Below are 19,196 nucleotides of genomic sequence, written 5' to 3' on the forward strand. Positions count from 1 at the left end.
TTAAACATTGCAGCGATTATCCACAACATATCCATACTCAACAAAATATCACAATTCAAAATTTCACAAACCAAGTCTTTGAGAGTTGAAAAAATAATACCGAACTTAAAAAGTACATCATACACAGAACCATTAAACGATATAAATGATGCTACATCCTTTCTTAACTGAGAAATATCATTCGAAGAAAACTTCAAATTATGTTTCCTTCCATGAATTTGATCCAGCAAAGCTTTAATTATATTATCATTCCCAAACTCAATGAACTTTACCTTCAACTTATTCTCCAAGCCAAAAACATTAGTCCAAAACCACTTACATTTACGACGAATTTTATTGTCAAAAGGCAAACATTTGAAGAACATTCTTGAAACTCAAAAGTAACGTCCTCTTTCGTTGAATTATTAGTTAAACCACAAAATTTAATGTCCAAAATCCAAAGAAAAAAACCATCGATAATAAATTTTCAAACCCATCAATAGATAAATTTGCAAGACGAAAAGCTTCACTGTTACGACTAATTTGGTCAGTCAACGAACTGTATAATGAGTTTATATAAAATAATTTGACAACCTCCTCCAAGTTATTAAAAGTTTTCGTAACAATTTCCATTTTAAATAAATTTGTATCAACCCAAAACTTTAAAACCTTGTATCAAAAATATAGCCCAATAATCGGAACGCACTCACCAAAATTTGGCTTCAACCTCTTCAAAACCAGGAACGCTTGAGTTAATAACAATCCCAACAGTAGGCACTTGCAATAACAATCCAAAATTAGACAAAAAAAAAAGTTGCTAAGCAACCCCCAAACAACATAAAATTTTCACAAAAAGAAAAAATAAAAACCAAGTAAAACCAAAACACATAAAAAAGAACAATTTGGCAAATCCACAAAATAGCCAAAATTATCTTGAAACACTTCCTTACAAACGGTTTTCCTTTCACTCCAGATTGCTACAGATTCTTCCTTCTTCTAAAAATTGAACTTCACCCCCCAATCTTCTTTCTTGCTTTTCTCCCGATCTTGCTTTTAACCGGACAGACTTCGGCCGGGAGAGGCTGTTACCACCGGGACTTCTATTCTCCAGCCGCCTCCAAAAGCTCCTTCCACCTTTAACCTCCGGAGCCTGGCCGGAGCCGGAGCCCTTCAACCCCTTTTTTTCTTCGGCAAAGTAAATTTCTTCCTCTTATTCACTCAAAAACTAGAAGCTCCAACTTGACCACACAAAAGCAAAAAAACAAACCGGAATCCAACCGGAATCCGGAAACCGGTACCGTTAAAACTCTTCAAATATTAAAATTCGCGATTTGACGGAAGACGATAAAAATCACCCGGAGCAAATTTTCAAACACCCGTACACCATCAAAGCCAACTTCGATCTCCACATTTCAAAAAGGAGCAATTCACTACAAAATCGACTGATTTCGACCATTTTATTTTTTTGTATTTTATTTTATTTGGCTCAAACTTTGTTGAGGACTATTTAGAAAAAAATGATACTCAGAAAAAAATTTGCCGATTTTTCAATAAACTTTTTTTTACAAAAAATCAGTTTATTGAAATACATATTTTTAATTTTCGGATTTCTTTTTATATGTTTTAGGGGGCAAAAACCCGCAACTTTTTAGCTATAGGGAAGTGTGGTCAAAATATCTGAAGCCGAGTTATACATTTTGAAAAAAGTAGTGATTTTCGGAAAAGATCGACATTTTATACAAAAAAAAAAAGATCTTTATTTTTAATGTAAAATTGAATTTGCATTCGAAAAGTACTGCAAATATATTGCTAAATCAAACTTTCGATGGCTTAATTTTGAAAACGGAGCCTTTTATCAAAAAATCTATAAAGTACTTTTCGATTGCAAATTCAATTCCACATAAAAAAATTTGATCTATTTTTTTTTTGTATGAAATTTCATTTTTCTAACTCGGCGGCAGTTTGTTGACCATACTTCTCTAGGGCTCAAAAGTTGCGAGTTTTTGTCCCCTAAAACAGTGGAGGAATTTGGCCATTCATGGGGGAGGGGGCGAATGATGCTGCAATAAATATTCAATGTTTTGAACGTTTTTGTAAAAAAATATAGCTAACAAAAACTAAAAATTCAAAAAATAATAAATGTGAAAATTTGTCGAATTACAAAAACAAAAATGAATTGAGAAGAAAACTAGTTTTAAGATTATTTGAATCATAACTAAATCTTTGAAAATCCAAAGGTTTTCAAATGTTATTTTTTTCAAGTTTTTGATACTTATTTCTTAAAAATAACGTCAAAAAATGAAAGTTTTGCCTGATCAGGTAAAAGAATGGGGTTTATAAAATCAAATTCTGTTGATTTTCAACTTTGTTTGAAAAATGAACGGTTAAAATATATAGTTTTAAATGTTTTTAAAGAATGAGTTGTATTAAAAATGACAGATAGTTCATATAAGTTTCCAATGAGAGTTTAACAAAGAAACATGCTGCTGCTCTAATTTTTTGGCAGATTTTTATATTCTTACTTTTGATTATCATTTATTATTTGAGCTATTAGCTTCAGCTTTTCAAATACTAAAAATTCTTTAAAAAATAAATCAAACTTGAATTCTTTTAAGCCGGAGCAACTTGAACATTCATTCTCTTTCGGTTTTTTGATAAATTTTTTTTCTTAAATCGCGATAACTCGGATAAACCCCTTATTTATATATATCATTTTTTTTTATAATTGTCTGCTCTACAGCTTTGTAGAACAGTACTACACTCCAAAAAAATATCCCTGCGAAGTTATAAAAAACATAAAATTTTTAAATGAAATTTTTTGTTCTAAATGAAAAAAATTACCCTTCTGGGTGAATGTTGATTCGAAAAGTACATTAAATTTCCCTTAAAATGACATGTTCCAAAAATTGTTACAGTCTAGTAACGGGAAATGGGAGAATTTTTAAAACTTTGAGGGTGGAATGGAAATCTTTCAAGGTTGAGAATCACTGCCCTCAAACATATAAAAAATTGGGAAATTGAGTTTTTGTAAAAATAATAGCTCATTAAAAAATCACCAGTATTTTTCGTCCACCTATTTTTTCTCAATAGTCCTCAATAACAGCTACAACTTTGCCGAAGACACCAAATTGATCAGAAAATTCACTCAAAAGATACAGCTGTTTGAATATTTACATACCACTTTTGTATGGACAGCTGCCAAAATTGTATGGAGACTTGTATGGGTGAACCAATGACACAAAATAGCTTCTTTGAGCCAAATCATAAAATACAAATAAAATCCATTTCCGTTTTTAGTAGAGAATTGCTCAAAGGTCAAATTCAATACGTAATTGTATGGCTCAGAAGTTACTGTTTTTTGTCCTCTAAAACATTTTAAAAAAACTCAGAGCCGAGCTCAGAGCATCAATTTGATTCAATCTGTTAAAATTATTAATGTTCATTTTGCCGATAATCAGAAAGAAAACCCACTTTCCAAGAGGGGACCATCCATAAACCACGTGGACACTTTTTTGGATATCCCAACCCCCCTTCCCCCCCCCCCTTCGTGGACAATTGTACATACAAAACGGTTTTCTGGAACAAAGCACTAAAGTTTATTAGTTTTTTTTTGAAAGTTGAATGTTGAAAATATTGATTTGGTTATAAAGGGAATGTTTTCTTATGTTTTTATGTTATTAATATATGTAGTTTCAGATATCGTGGATAACAATTGTATTTTGTTAAATTAAAATTAAAATCAAATACATGTAGAATATCCAAAGCATCCAAAGTTATCGATCCCAAGGTTCGTGAATTCTTATTCGCCGAACAAAAAGTTCAAAAGCTACGATATACCAAAAGTAAATTTGTGTCACCTAGGGAGCCGACAAATTTGAAACTTTTACAAACCGAAACCACCCACTTGGTTGGGTATCAACTTTGAACACCAAATTACGAATAAATATTTGACAGCAGCAACCACCGAAACCGACGGCGGAAACAACCTTTCGACTTTTTGTGGTCGGAGTTCAAAAGTTTTCTTCTGCCATGCAGCTGGCAATGAAAGGCACGGAACGATTCCTTATGAATTTTGAGTTTCGTAGAAGGTGTCTGCAATGCAACTTTGACACAATTATGTTTGATAAAACTCTAAAGTTACAGTTTAGCGTCAAATGTGACGCGTCATCGACGCCGTACCGTCTGCTATCGTTGTTGTAAACCAAGCCGAGCATCAATTCGATTATGAAAGTTTTATGGAGGTTTTTTGTTGATTGCCTCGCACCAAGAAGACACAGCATTGTATCGCGAGAGAGGCAGGAAAAAAAGGGTTACAGCTGGGGCTGGGATGGTATTTCAGAGGAAGTCGAGACAGCATAAGAAGGCGCGCGCGTTACGTCGACGGTTTTTCACGAATCGTAAATCTGTTGGGACATTACAAACAATGCCGGAATGTTTTTCTTTACGATCCCCAGCCATCGTCGTAATTCAGTGCCTGATGAATGGTTATGCTGTCTGTCTATTTGTCACCGCAAGGTCGTAACGGAAATTTGGCTTCTTTAAAGAATAATGCAATCTTGAAACATTATATTACCAAAATCGTGTGTATAAAATAAGTATTTAATACCAATTTTCTACTCGATTAAACCATTTGAGTTTCAATTTCACTTCAGCTAACAGCTCTAAACTTTGTGCAACATTGTATCACAGTCTGTAACTCAACTCATGCTACACGCCAGAGATAACAGAAGTCTGACTGTGGTATGTGACTTTGAAACTTTTTTCAGTCCAGAACAGATACTATGTTCGTGACGCAGAGTAAAATGCATTACCACAACTCCACCGAGGCAGACGATTTGTTCCAGTTTTACGCTGCTCCAAAGCAGTCTCCGCCAATGGGGCACGTATTCAATTTTTCATCTGCCACATAAAGTCAGCAGATACGTACAGAGTGCGAGAAAAAAATGCATGAAACTTACTAAGTGCAAAAAGCGTTTCGCTTTCCAAAACTGTTTCATGCTTGAAAGCTTGCAAAATGAGATAGATTCACTCTGAACAGTTGAACGACCTGACCCTATGGACTTTCCACCAGATATGACAATACTGGGACCAAACTTTCGTCCTCTCTCGGGAGGGATTGCATGCTTTTGCTATTTTCTGAGTGTTATGGATAGGGTTTCATGTTGTGGCACAACATTGGCATTGTGTTGCCATTTTTTGAACCATTTTCTGGGTGCAAAGAAAAACTCTAGCTACAGTTAGTGGATGTGTATGCAATTTTCAAACGGCAGTTCAAAAGGCGATAAATAGTTTTTTTTCCTGGCAATCGGCCAACATCATCGAAGGTAGTTTCAACCCAATATGGTATAAAAAAGTTTTATTTGACAGTTTTATGGATATTGGGATGCAGTGACATCAATTGAACGTTACTTTTAGAATATTGAACGAATTCTCCATAATGATAAGGTAAAAAAAATCAATAAACAAAGATGCAAAACAAAACAATTTAAGCAAAATGATTAATTATTTAATTTCAAAAACGTACCGTAAAATGCTTTAGTAAAAAATAGTTAGCTAGCTCGTTAAGTTTTTAAATTTTTCTTTTTTTAAATACTATGTTATGAAAGTTTAATACCAAAACAATCGTAAAGCACGATGAATCAAACTTTAATCAAGATTGCATCCAACTATCCATTCATTCTTACTCCAAGCTTATCTTGCTTTCCATCCCGTCGTCCTTCACCCCATCACACCCAGACCTCGTTGTTTTGGCCCTTTTTTGTTTTCGACTGAAAAAAAAATCCTCGCAAAAAGTTTCCCCCCTCTCGGGAAACCAGTGGAGCCAAAGATTTTAATTAGATTTTGTTGACACAAGAACGGAAATTGCGCCGGAATTGTGTGAGTGAGAGAGAGTGCGCACTCCACCAGACCTGCGATCGCGGAGACAACCAGTCGGGTAGGGAAATTGGCTAAACTAATGAAACGACGCGAGGAAAAATGAGACAAATAAAGAAGCGACCTAATTGCCAACTTTCATCACTTGTGGCCCCCTTGGTTGAGCTAAGAAATGGAGGCGAAAACTTCCTCAATCTACGCTAATGAAGTCGTGTGCTATGCGATAGGCTAGTTCTGATAATGTAGAGAAAGAGAGAGAGGTTATTTGATACTTACCCTATCTAACAGTCCTACATTTAAATAAAAACATATTAGGAATACGTTCCATCCTATCCATAACAGATTCCATAGTGAGTACTGCAAAGAAAAAAGACATAAACAAAAAAATGAAAACATGTTTTTCGAGAAAGAGTGCTTTCTAGCTTCCCGAAAATATGAATATAAATGAGTTTATCCCAACAATAGAGTTGTAAAATATATTACCCAACGACCTCGTAAATTTATGTTGACCATCTGAAAGTTGTTCCATTGTTTACAAAATTAAACCGCTTTTCATCAAAAGGACACATAATGGTTGTAAAGAGCATGTTTTGCAAACAGTTCACAAAATTTTGATTTTAAATATGAATTTTATTCTAGGTTGAAATAAGTTAAATACATATGAATAAAACCAATTAAAAGATTTGACTGTGAAGTGCACATTTTTGTTATCATTTTCAAAGTTTTGTCTGCAAAGAATTAATAAAAAAAATAAGTAGGACATGAAAACGAGTCGTTGATTGCTTTTCCAATAGGGTTTGAACGATGATTTATCGTTCTTTTAATTTTCTCAGAACTATCGGAAATCTGTTGATACGGCGTGTAAATCACTTTTAGACAAAATTACACAGCAATCACCCTAAGGGATGAACAAGCTGACGTAAATAAAGTTATCGTCGCGGATTAAATCGTAGAATCTATCGGTATTACCACGTTAATAGTTACGGTTATTGTTTGGCCGCTGCAGGAGAGCTGACTCGTCATCGATCTGGTGGAGTTCTGCTGTTTAAGAAGAGGTGTTAGCTGTAAATCGACAATTAGCAACATTATTTTTCCACCACGTTGCTGCTGGATCTCTTTGTTTCCTTGTGGACCTTTTCGGAGTGACCACTCTGACAGCTGCTGTAATGGTCACTCACTGAAATGAACTCTAACCATTCAATGATAACACGTTCAACCTCGGTGAACTCACTTATCAGCTTGGACGGCAATACTTTGAAAAGATCTCGCAGCGATCTTAACCAGGGCAGTGAGATGGGTGAAGTCACCGATTTGGCTGATCTGTGGTCCAAAATCCATGGAATGTTTTCGAGCTCTGCCACAATCATGGAAGAAAAATTCAACACTATCGAATCCAAAATTGACTCCTGCAAAACGGATCTCGAGGAGCGCATTGGTGGCATCGAGCTCAAGCTTGCCGAGTTGCGGAACGAGTGCCACTCGAGTGTTCAAAACATCGCTCAAACTGTGGACGTCATGCGCCATGACCTGGATATTACTGCAGAGGGCATAAATCGACTTGGCAGATCTCAAGATATACTCATCTCTGGGGTTCCCTACATACAAAATGAAAATTTGCTCGGTCTGTTCAGGAATATGGCAAACACACTTGGTTACAAAGATAATCAACTGCCCATGGTCTCGCTCAGACGTATGGCTCGCGACCCTATCGCACCCGGAACGATGCCTCCAATCGTGTGCCAATTTGCCCTGAAGAACGTTAGAGACGAATTTTACCGCAGTTACCTCAACCTGAAAACCCTCAGCTTGCGCAACTTTGGATTCGACAGTGACAACCGTGTGTACATCAACGAAAACCTCACCGAGCAAGCCAGGCAGATCCGAAGTGAGGCTCTGAAACTCAAGAAGAAGGGAGGCTGCTGAGGGTTTACTCCAGAGACGGCGTCGTTTTCGTGAAGGGACCTGGTGCTGCTGATGCCGTTGCGTGCCACACGCTGGACAAGCTGTTCCACCACGTCAAATAACCTTTCCTCAAAAGCGCTCTCTCTCCTTCCCCACCTCCTTTGTTTCCTTCCATGAGTTTATCCGTGAATCCCCACCCTCCTGAAAGTCAATTTGTGAAAATAGTTCATCAATCAAACCTATCCTCGCTAAATCATTCATCCTGCCTCGATTTTCCCTTGAATCCGATCCCTTATTTCCCGTGAATCCATCCTTCCTGAAAGTCTGTTGCTGAATACTGCGGTTGCTGATCAAATTGTTGCTGATGATGTCTGCTGTTGTTGCTGATGACGGTTTGCTGCTGCTGCTGATGACGGTTGCTGATATCGCTGTTTTACGGATGCTGCTGTTGCTGGTGAGGTCGGCCGCTGTTGTCGATGACTGTTGTTCCTGTCGGCGATGTCGTAAGCTACCGTCTATGCTGTAGTGCTGGTACTACCGTGCTGGATGCAGAGGCGCTATCAATGGCCGTAACTTACTAAGATAGTTGTGTTTCTTTTGTTTGATTGATTTAACCCTAGACGGCCCATATTTCAAGAAAAGTGAATTCAATAATTAGTTATAAGATATGCTTCTCAAATCCTAGTTGTAATTTTCGTGTGGTGGGTATGGCAGTTGGGTTTCCTCTGAAGTCAATTTGCAGTTGGTTCTACGATGTTGAATAGTGGATCCGTTCACAACACCCCTTCAAATTCATTCATTCCACGTGCGGTCATCAATGCTTGTTTAAATAATGAAAAATTGAATATATCCCACATCAATGTTCAAAGCCTTTGTGCTCGACAGTTCACTAAATTCAATGAACTTAAAATGTCTTTTATTGACAACAAAATTGATATCATTTGTATGACAGAAACTTGGTTAAGTGATAAAATTACCGATTCGATGATTGAAATTGATAATTTCCAACTGGTTAGAAATGACCGAAATCGACAAGGAGGAGGTATTTGTGTATATTATCGAAAAAATTTGAATTGTCGCATTGTTAGTAAATCGATATCTTCTCCATACTTTCACACAACTGAATTTTTGTTGCTGGAAATGCAGTGCGGTTCGAAAAAATTTCTACTAGGAGTTTACTATAATCCACCAATTTCTGATTGTTCTGGTCTTCTGGCATCCCACTTTGAAGAGTTTAACATAAAATATGAATCAACCTTTTTTATCGGTGATTTCAATACTAATTTGATGAAAGATTCCAATAAATCACGAAGTTTTCGTGATGTTCTAGAAAGAAAGTCATATGTTTGTATAAACGATGAGCCAACTTTCTTTCATAATACCGGATGTTCTCAGCTCGATCTTCTTTTAACTGACTCTCCGCAACTTATTATAAAAAATGATCAAATTTCTATGCCAGGTGTGTCAAATCATGATATGATAATTGCCTCATTAGATATTGATTTCAATTCTGAAAATAATATTATTTACTTTAGAGATTACAATAACTTTAATGCAGCAGCTTTGCGTGATACCTTTTTTTTCTTTCGACTGGAACTCTTTTTTGCGTATAACTGATCCTAATGATTTATTGGTCAGTTTTAATGAAATACTTAAGGTGTTACATGAAGACTTTTTTCCCCTCAAGTGGTACAAACCAAGAGACAATCTTTGGTATAACAATGATATTGAACTAGCTATCGTTAATAGAAATATTGCCTACAATAACTGGAAACGTAACAAAACTACTGATCTGCATAACATATATAAGAGACTTAGAAATCGCGTAAATGAAACGATCAAATATGCCAAGGAAAATTATGAAAGAAGAATTATTAATACCAACGTTCCTAGTAAACAATTATGGAAAAATATTAAAAAACTTGGTGTTACTAAAACTAGTTCCACGCACAAAAGCTGCGAGTTTTCTCCTACAGACATTAATAATTTTTTTGCTTCTAATTTTACGTCCGATGATACTCCTTATGATGGTATTTCAGGTTTTTCAAATGATGATGGTTTTCGTTTTCGACAAGTGGAAGAATTTGAGGTTGTTAATGCTGTTTTTTCTATCTCTTCAAATGCAATCGGTTTAGATGAAATACCAATTAAATTTGTTAAAATTATTCTACCCTTAGCTTTATCTTATATTACTCATATTTTCAATTCTATTTTTCTGACATCAATTTTTCCTAATGCATGGAAACGCGTAAAAGTTATTCCTATTAAGAAAAAAAATAATAGTACTTCTTTAAGTAATCTTAGGCCAATAAGCATTCTAAGTGCTCTTTCTAAAGCATTTGAAAAATTAGTAAAATCACAAATTTCAGAATATGTTAATCAAATGAACCTACTGAGTCCCTATCAATCAGGTTTTAGAAAACACCACAGCACTGAAACTGCGTTAATCAAAATACACGACGACATTGCCTTAAATTTAGATAAAAGGGTATTGCTATTTTGCTCTTAATAGATTTCGCCAAGGCATTTGATCGTGTGTCACATACAAAACTATTGCATAAATTAAAATCTAAATTTAACTTTTCTTCAATGGCTGTTGATCTCATAAAGTCATATTTAAGCGATCGAAGTCAAGCCGTTTTGTATAATGATGTTTTTTCTAGTTTTGTAATGATAAAATCTGGTGTCCCCCCAAGGTTCAGTCTTGGGGCCAATTCTATTCTCGCTTTTTATAAATGATCTTCCATCGGTTCTAACTTTTTTGTTCGGCGCATTTATTTGCCGATGATGTCCAAATATACTTCAACGCTGATGTTAATTATAATATTGATGTTGTTGCACGAAAAATTAATTCCGATCTTCATAGTGTTTGGCTCTGGTCTCAACGTAACTTGTTGTTTATAAATTCGTCTAAAACGCAAGCAATTCTATTTAGTCATTCCAAGATTAAAATTAACCATCCCATGTTGTTTTTGAATGGTGACCTAATTGTTTTTGTTGATAAAGTTGTAAATCTTGGGATAACCTTTATGTGTAATTTATGTTGGGAGGCCCAAATAAACATTCAGTGTGGAAAAATTTATGGAACATTAAAAAAATTACATCTTGTAGCCAGACATCTAGACATAGCAACAAAAATTCGAATTTTTAAAACCCTGCTTTTTCCGCATTTTATTTATGGAGATTTCTTGTACACAAATGCATCTATGGCAGCCCTTGATCGACTTAGGGTGGCACTTAATTCATGTATAAGATTTGTTTATAACCTTCCAAGAATATCTAGAGTTACTCACTTGCAGAAAACACTTATTGGATGCAATTTCTCGCAATTCTATAAATTTCGTTCATGTGTTAACTTGTTCAGAATTATTCATACTAAAAAACCAGAATATCTATATACTAAGCTCAGACCGTTAAGATCTACAAGAACTAAAAGTTTTTTGATACCGCAACATTCGTCTTTTTACTATAGTCAATCTTTCTTTGCAAGAGGGGTTGTGAATTGGAATCAATTAAGCATTAGTATAAAAAATAGTCATTCTTATAAAAATTTCAAAGAAAACCTACTGTCAGAACTCGCCAGCGTAAATTAGAATTAGGATAAAGAGAAGCATAGCATTAAGGAATCGATTTATCGATATTGAATTAAATCCTGCATCTGCACACTTTGTAACAAATTAAAAGGCTAAGCCTTAAGTTACATTATTTGAATTAAATAAATAAATAAATAAATCACTCAGAGTGGTGGTAAAAAAGCACTAAATGTATACCCTCAATTATTGCACAGTACACACAAAAAAAAATGATGGTAATATTCATCAGGAAATGGTGACAGATTTTGTGGCAAAAAATGATTAATTTTACCCCAGAAAATGATGAATTTTCATCAGTTTTTGATGAATATTCATCAGGTTCACATTTTACAAATTTTATATATAATATAACTCAAAAAAAGAGGTAATATTCAACCTACCAAATTTTCAACATTCTAAAATTCAACTTTTTTTTCTGTGTAGAGACTTGCAAACAAAAAAACAAGCTCACAATACGCCCATAACAAGACACAAGGGCAAGGCTTGACCGAATGTCTCACTCATAAACCTTAGCTTTTGTTTCCTTGGAACAGTGCGAATAGATGGCACATCACCCACCGCTACCATCAACCAGTCTGATTCATGGAATTGGAGCGGGACAGAAAAGAAAACAAAAGCTTCCACCAGCCCACAACACCCACAGAAAGTCTCTTCCGTTCTTCATTAGGGTGATGATTTATGTTGTGTTGCTGAATTTTTGTCTTTAATTTGATTCATTTAAAAAAATCGAATTATAATTTAAGTAAAAAAATAAAATAATAACGACAATTTAAAAACCTAGACTATACATCACCCTAAAACCATACATCCAGTATTCCTTCTAAAAAAAACGAGAAGAAGTTAGTTGCGTGGTCAGTTGGTTGACCGAGCTTGGGCTTATCGGTTTCAGCCCCTCCAATGAATGGGAGTTCCCTCCCTTACCATTACCACATCACGTTGAAAGCGATTATTAATTCAAAAACACCGGTAGAACGAACGAACGAACGATAATAGATTGCTCATTTGCTACCGTTTGCCCAGTCACTGTGACGCGGGTGGTGATGGTGATGGTGCCCTAGGGTCTGTTCTATTCATATGTGGTGGGCGATTGGTAGTTTGTGTGAATTTAAAATGATGCTTTCTTGGGAAAATTGAACCGTTCGAGTTATGGGAATTTAAGTTTAGAGTTCATGTTCAGAACCGAGCTATAAAATATGAAATTTACAGCAAAATGTCACAAACACATTTTTAGCTATTGTAGGTTTATTTAATTGATCCATATTAGCTATGTTTGTATTTAATGAGTATTTTTATAACAAAAAACAATAAAACATAGGCTTATAAGTACCATTTGATTCTTTAAAGAGAAAGCTTCTTGCTAGTACAGATCATTGTTCCCATTAAGGCTATTTCCACTGGCCTAAACTTTCCTAAAAGGGGCAACAAAAAACTACTGCCTTGTGTGTGTGTGCAGTGTGTGCAATCAACCAAACGGGACCACGCGGTCGCTTCTTACAAATTGAGTTTTTTCCATGTATTTTAGATTTTGTATTCTAAACATGCAAATAACTCGCATAGGCATTTGGACGGTGTTAGCTCTGCCGAGCTTCGGTGACCCATTTCTACGCAGGCTAGCCATGCGCGAGGTACCTCAGCTTGAATCGACAAGCCCCGCCCTAAAGAACGATTGCATCAATCGGATTCAAACGTTATTTAGAACTTCCGAGCCCTTGTCAAATGGACAAAGGCCCAGCATGTATATAATTGGTAGTAATAGTATTCCTAATTCAACCAACCCAAGGGACGGGGGTCAAACCTCCGAGTTTCAAAAAATCATATTTCCTTAATTTTCTTGTTGGGAGCAGATGGGAATCGAACCCAGGATCATTCGCTACAAAGCAAAAACCGTGACCAGTCAGCCACGGCTGCTCCATAATAGGGACAACACTAGAACGCTCTCACCAAATTCTGGGATCATCCATCCAGCTCCGTAAACTCTTATGTAAATCCCCGCTTCCTTTGCATCTCTTGCGTTGCCGGATGTGGCCGCCAAGTAATCCACACGACTGCCTCCGTCGCCGTTGAACTGGTTCCCAGCTTCCACAGCCATCTGGCCCCGATTTTCTCCGGAGTAAGCTCCACCTCGAATTGCTTCTTCCTCGCCTGTGAAAATTCCATTTAACACAAACCTCCCCCCCCCCACCCCCCCTTACTCACTTCCTACACCAAAATTTTTACCAGCAGCAGGCACAGTTTTTAACACCTCCATTTTGAAATTTAGAATCAAGTTTCACAATTTTACAAAATAAACTCGAAAAAATCGAGCAATTTCACATTTTTTAGTCACTTGAGACGAACATTGTTTTCAGACTAAAACCCAAAGTCTGGCTCAAAAAACAGTTTTTGGTGACCGAGATTTCACGTCAAAATGTCACAACGCCCAATCCACGCAAACACCTCCGAAAAACCGTCGGAATTCTGGTTCCACTTTAACCCACCAAACTCCGGTGAAGTCACGGGTGAAGTACAACACGGATTCTGTAAACCGGATAATCGACCCGCGAAATTGACCCATCCGGAATATTCTTGAATAACGCGTACCGGAACACACCACAAGCAAAGAATTTCGAACGAGAAGACATCGGCAACAAAAAACTACTGCCTTGATATAAAATGTTGAACGAAAAAACGAGTACAATAAATTGGGTACTAAAGCCCTATGTAAATTTTTATGTACAACGGTAAAACACACTATTAAAAACCATTCCTGCTCACTTTTTTTCATTTTCATGCAAAAAAATACTGTCAAGAAGGGCCGTTATTTTTAAAATTTTTATCAAAAATCCATTTTAAATCCTTTGCGGTCGTACAAGAGTCATTGTACTCAGAAAATTAAGGCGTACACAGAAAAAAATCCGATGGTAAAATCGCATGCAAAATCATGCACATAACCTTTGTGAGAAAAAGCATGTAATATTGTATGAGAAAACGTGTACACAAAAAGCATGTACCGAAGCAAAAAACAATCAGGTCTGCTCACCCCAAAAATAACATCAATCCGGCGAGAGTCATATTTAGGTTACCAAGTCCGCGCCCCAACCCTCTCGGCTATCTCGTTGCTTTGATTACGATTGGGTCTTTACCGATGTACCTGTAGGTTCCCCATACATCGTATGCAGTTAACACAGACAACATACGAAAAACCTATTATTACATTGGTATTGATCCGACCATTTTTTTGTTTATTTTTATTTATTTTTTTATTAAAATTTTAAAAAGAGTGTTTGCAAATTTTAACACAGATAGGGAAAAGGCATAGCCGGGACCGTGGTGTAGGGGTAAGCGTGATTGCCTCTCACCCAGTCAGTCTGGGTTCGATCTCAGAAGGTCCCGGTGGCAAATTTTGAGACGAGATTTGTCTGATCACGCCTTCTGTCGGATGGAGAAGTAAATGTTGGCCCCGGACTAACCTAAAAAGGTTAGGTCGTAAGCTCAGTCCAGGTGAAGGAGTCGTCTCCCTGGGTCCTGTCTCGTTGGAGTCGCTGGTAGGCAGTTGGACTACCAATCCAAAGGTCGTCGGTTCGAATCCCGGGATGGATGAAAGCTAAGGTGTAAAAAGAGGTTTGCAATTGCCTCAACAATCAAGCCTTCGGACACCTAGTTTCGAGTAGGAATCTCCAAATCGAGAACGCCAAGGCAATGCTGTAGAGCGAATAATTTGATTTGATTTTGAGGAAAAAGGCATAACACTTAGTATCGCGAGTTTTGCTGTGTTTGGTCGTTGTCAGCTGGTTCTCCTGCCTGCAGCACGTCGAGGGATTAGCAATTTATTGAGGTAAGGTAATTAAAATGGTAGTTTTGAAGTGTTCAAAAGTGCGCTTGTTTTTGTATGGAAAAATATACTTTTCAAAAACAGGCTAAATTTGAAGAAAATTAAACTTTTTTCAGCCTACTGCAAGTTTCCCTGTATTCTCGTGAAAGTTTTGTACACAGTGATTATTTTTTTATATTTTAATCCGTAGTAGAAATGCAAACAATCGTCAATTTTCGGAAAAGTTTAAAAATTTCACCGGATAAGGTGGAACGGGAAAGTATCATCGTTAAAGTGGAACGGGATGTTTTTTCGCCATAATTAATCGCCATATTTGATGATGGCCCGTTACACCTTAAGGGTGCACAGCAACGAAGGAAGATGTTGTCTTCTTATTCCAAAATTGTCAAACTTACGAACCCAATACTGCAACAATGGGATTGTAAAATTAGTTAAACTTTGTTGTTACTTTGTAGACAGTAGGTACTTTAGGGGATGAATAAACAAATATTTCGATTCGTTTGTGAAATAACGCCATGATTCGAATTCCCGGACGCTTCAAAAACCGGACATCTCATCTTGTTTTATCAATTATTTTGATTTAGGTTCGCAAAATTATTGTCAAAACAGTGTTATTTGATGAATTCTAACATCAAATTTCATTTCAAATATGTTTGGACGCTGTAGACAATGCAAAGCAAGAAATGTATGGTTATGATTTCCTAAAATTCTAGCAATTTTTTATACAAAACATAGATTGTTTTGATGTTAACTGCTTATTTGAGACCTAAAGATTTCAGATGCTTATTTGAGACTTAAATTTCAGTTCAATTTTGTGCGATTCATAAGCAAAATCGAGTGTCCGGAATTCGAATCAAAAGTGTCCAGATTTCAAATCAGCTTTTATCAGTGTCCGGGATTTGAAGCACTACAAGTCATTTTAAATTTTAAATTCTGATGAAAAATTGTTAGAAAAGACATATTGTGAATGCATTTTCTTAAAATTGACTGTTTGTTCTACATCCTGATGATATTTCTACATTTTCAACTAATTACATGATGTTTGCCACCTATCACAAAAATGGTATGCTACTATGTGTCCGGATTTCGAATCATGACGTTACATTGATATTTTCAATTTGTTTAGCAAAATAACGCATAAAATCCTGTCATATGAAGTATTTTAAATATTCTCAACGCGATACTTTTAAAAAATGCAAATAAATATTCTAATTGTTGGATGATGGACTGATGAACAATATTCTAATAAATTAAAATAAAACTATTACAACATCCAAAACACGCTACAATAGTTCGTGTAATCAGAGTTGTATTGTTGAACATACAAGTTTGGTGGATTTTGTGGAAACATTTCATCGCACAAATTTAATGGCACATGTCAGGCTGACATTTGGCGAAAAAGTTCCGATCCCCGCTAAACTACCGTCATGACAAGAGAAAAATTACCGATGAAACATTTTAAAAAATCCACCAATATTGTATGTTTAACAATACAAATCAGGATTCAGTGGCTTACTACACAAACAGAAAAAAACCATTAAAAACATTTAAAATTGTTTCTGAATCCAAACGAACCATTTTTTGACAATTGTTGCAAAAAAAAAAAATGCTTTAAGTGAAAAAAAATCATCCTCGCAAGTTTCGTACTATCAGAACACTAAATGTTTTGAACTTCTTTTGCTATTTGATTGAGAAATTATTATTCCTTTCGTCGGTTGGAAGCCAAAATGGTAGAAAACAACCAATCACAAAATTGACACTTAAAAAATAAAAAAAGCTTGTTTTCTATTATCCAACAAATTTCAAGCTTATGTTGGTTGACAATTATTGACGTAGACTTACGTCTTTGTCGAAGGTACTGGGGTGTCATTCCAAAAAACCCGGGCCGAAGGCCCTGGAATATTGCGTCATCCGTCAATCGCTTATATCTTCCTTCCCTCAAATCGAATCGGCACCATTTTGGTTCCATTCGATTCGAAAATTATTCAGCAATTTGCTATAAAACTTTCATTGTTGGCAAAATAGTTTTACTATTGAAACAATTGAATGTTTTAAAATGTTTTCAAAAGCAGAGATTTTGCAAGCAAAATGAGCGCTTCCCACTCACGGACGGAATGTCAAGTACCTATTTTGAGGGGAAAATCATCTGAGCAACGCGACCGAGTGTCGGTCGCGAAAAGGAGGGGAAGTAGCAGACCGGAATCATATATAAGAACGCGCGCTCAGCCCATTCTATCATTCACGTCTCAGACGTCGGACCGGCAGCAGCAGCAGGAAAGCTCAGCTCAGAGCAGCAGCAGGAGAGAGACCAGAGCAGCAGCAGCAGGAGAGAGGGACCAGAACTGCAAAAGAAGTGCGCATCGCCTTCTCGTCGTCACCGTCAGCCAGTTGCCTCTCGATGGCCGGACCGTTTGGATCGTCCCACCCGGGACGAGGCAGCAACAAGATGGGGCGCGCGCTTGCTCCTTCTCGCCGAAAAGTTGCTCTCGTGGGTCAAGCCGTGGTTGTGAAACTTCCAAATTCTAGTTGTTAAACTTTCCAACTCTTCGGAGTTCCTCACTTCCCATCCCTCGTCCCACCCGGGCGAGGCAGCGCAATGAATAATTATAGTTTAAATTTCAGGAACAAATTTTGGTTTTCGGGGAGACAGTCTGCACAGCTTTCTGAGGCTGCTCGCCCCCAACTCCTAAAAACCCGGACCGAAGGCCCTGGAATACTGCGTCATCCGTCAAACGCTTATATCTTCCTTCCCTCGAATTGAATTGACACGATTTACTTCGGGGGTGACGGATTGCACAGCTTTCTGAGGCTGCCCTCCCCCTCATTCTGCTACCATTCACTTCAACATTCACTCGATTCGCGAAAAAATCGTTTTTCGTTCTTCTCTTTCCTTCTTCCATTCGATGTTGTCTAGTCAAAGATTTATCAACACATTCAAAGTATGTTTACATGGTAGCTGCGGTTTTGTTCGCATTAGATTTGCCATCTCTTTCTAGTAAAAGTCAATTCGAATCGTATATAAATTCTGTTTCAACAACCGGTACGTACACGGTCCGACTGAATTTACCGATCGCATTCACGATCTTATTCCGTTAATGTATTTCAAGTGTCTAGCTAATTCATCAAAATTAAGAAATGATTCACATATCAAAACTTTACGTAGTCTACGCCATTCCGGTTATGTCTGTGACATAACTGCTTTGACTTTTTTTTTTTATTTTTATAAAATTTCCACGTCTTCAAACAGGGAAAAAGTATCTAGAGGGTTTTTTCTGTGTGTTGAAAAATTGAGGTCCTATTAGTTAGTCAACAAATTTAAACTAAAGAGTGACAAATAAACAAATCATACCGTGTTCGCTAAAATCTAATGGAACATTGTGTAAATGACATCCCATAAAAACTTAAACGAAACATATGAAGTCAAACTTACCGTTACTAAATACTTTGGACGATATTGATAGGCACCAAAGAATCCAAATATCACAAATATTATATGGAAAAAGTTCACCAGGATCGGTGCCCACATGTAGCCGAGGAAGTCAAACACCTGACGTTCGATGATGAATAACTGCAATTAGAGAAGAGAAAAACGAAGAAAGACGTTAGTGTTTATCTAATTATGTGTCGAGCATTAAATTTAAGGACTTTGATACTCCATTCCCTTTGATAGTGTAGCTGCCAGCTAATGGAGAATCGACTCCATTGATGACGATCCGGAAGCAGTTTGTGACGATGACGTCAAAATAATTGCCGAATAATTCAATCGACGAGGCGCCAAATTCCGTGCGCTTTTTCGCGTTCCGTAAATGTCGCGGGCGCGCGCGGCAAATTTATTATTGGAATTGGGTGCAGAATCGAACAACTCTCGCTGGTATCGCGTTTTGTCGTCCGGAAATTGGGGCAAGAAAATTGGTAACAAAATCGAGGACAAACAAGCCAAACATGGACCGTCGAGCGCGCCTTCCGTGCCAACGGCCATTAAGTCTTTAATTCGACTTCAAATAAGCCCCAAAACGGTTGGAGTTTTTCGGCGCTGT

At 36.8% G+C, this 19,196-nt stretch overlaps 1 protein-coding gene across 2 annotated transcripts in view; it reads right to left on the reverse strand.

The window, feature by feature from the left end:
* Window positions 1–19,196, reverse strand: part of LOC6040617 (sodium/potassium-transporting ATPase subunit beta-1-interacting protein) — a 103,997-nt gene that overhangs the window by 31,300 nt on the left and 53,501 nt on the right. For both annotated transcript variants that reach the window (XM_038259853.1, XM_038259852.1), the window contains exons 2-3: window positions 18,590–18,727; window positions 6,130–6,210 (exon numbers count right to left, since the gene is read on the reverse strand). In XM_038259853.1, coding sequence (XP_038115781.1) covers window positions 6,130–6,210; window positions 18,590–18,727 — 219 coding nt within the window. The remainder of the gene's footprint in view (window positions 1–6,129; window positions 6,211–18,589; window positions 18,728–19,196) is intronic.

The sequence above is a fragment of the Culex quinquefasciatus genome, chromosome 3 (genome assembly GCF_015732765.1).
Source record: "Culex quinquefasciatus strain JHB chromosome 3, VPISU_Cqui_1.0_pri_paternal, whole genome shotgun sequence".
Taxonomy (NCBI): Eukaryota; Metazoa; Arthropoda; class Insecta; order Diptera; family Culicidae; genus Culex; species Culex quinquefasciatus.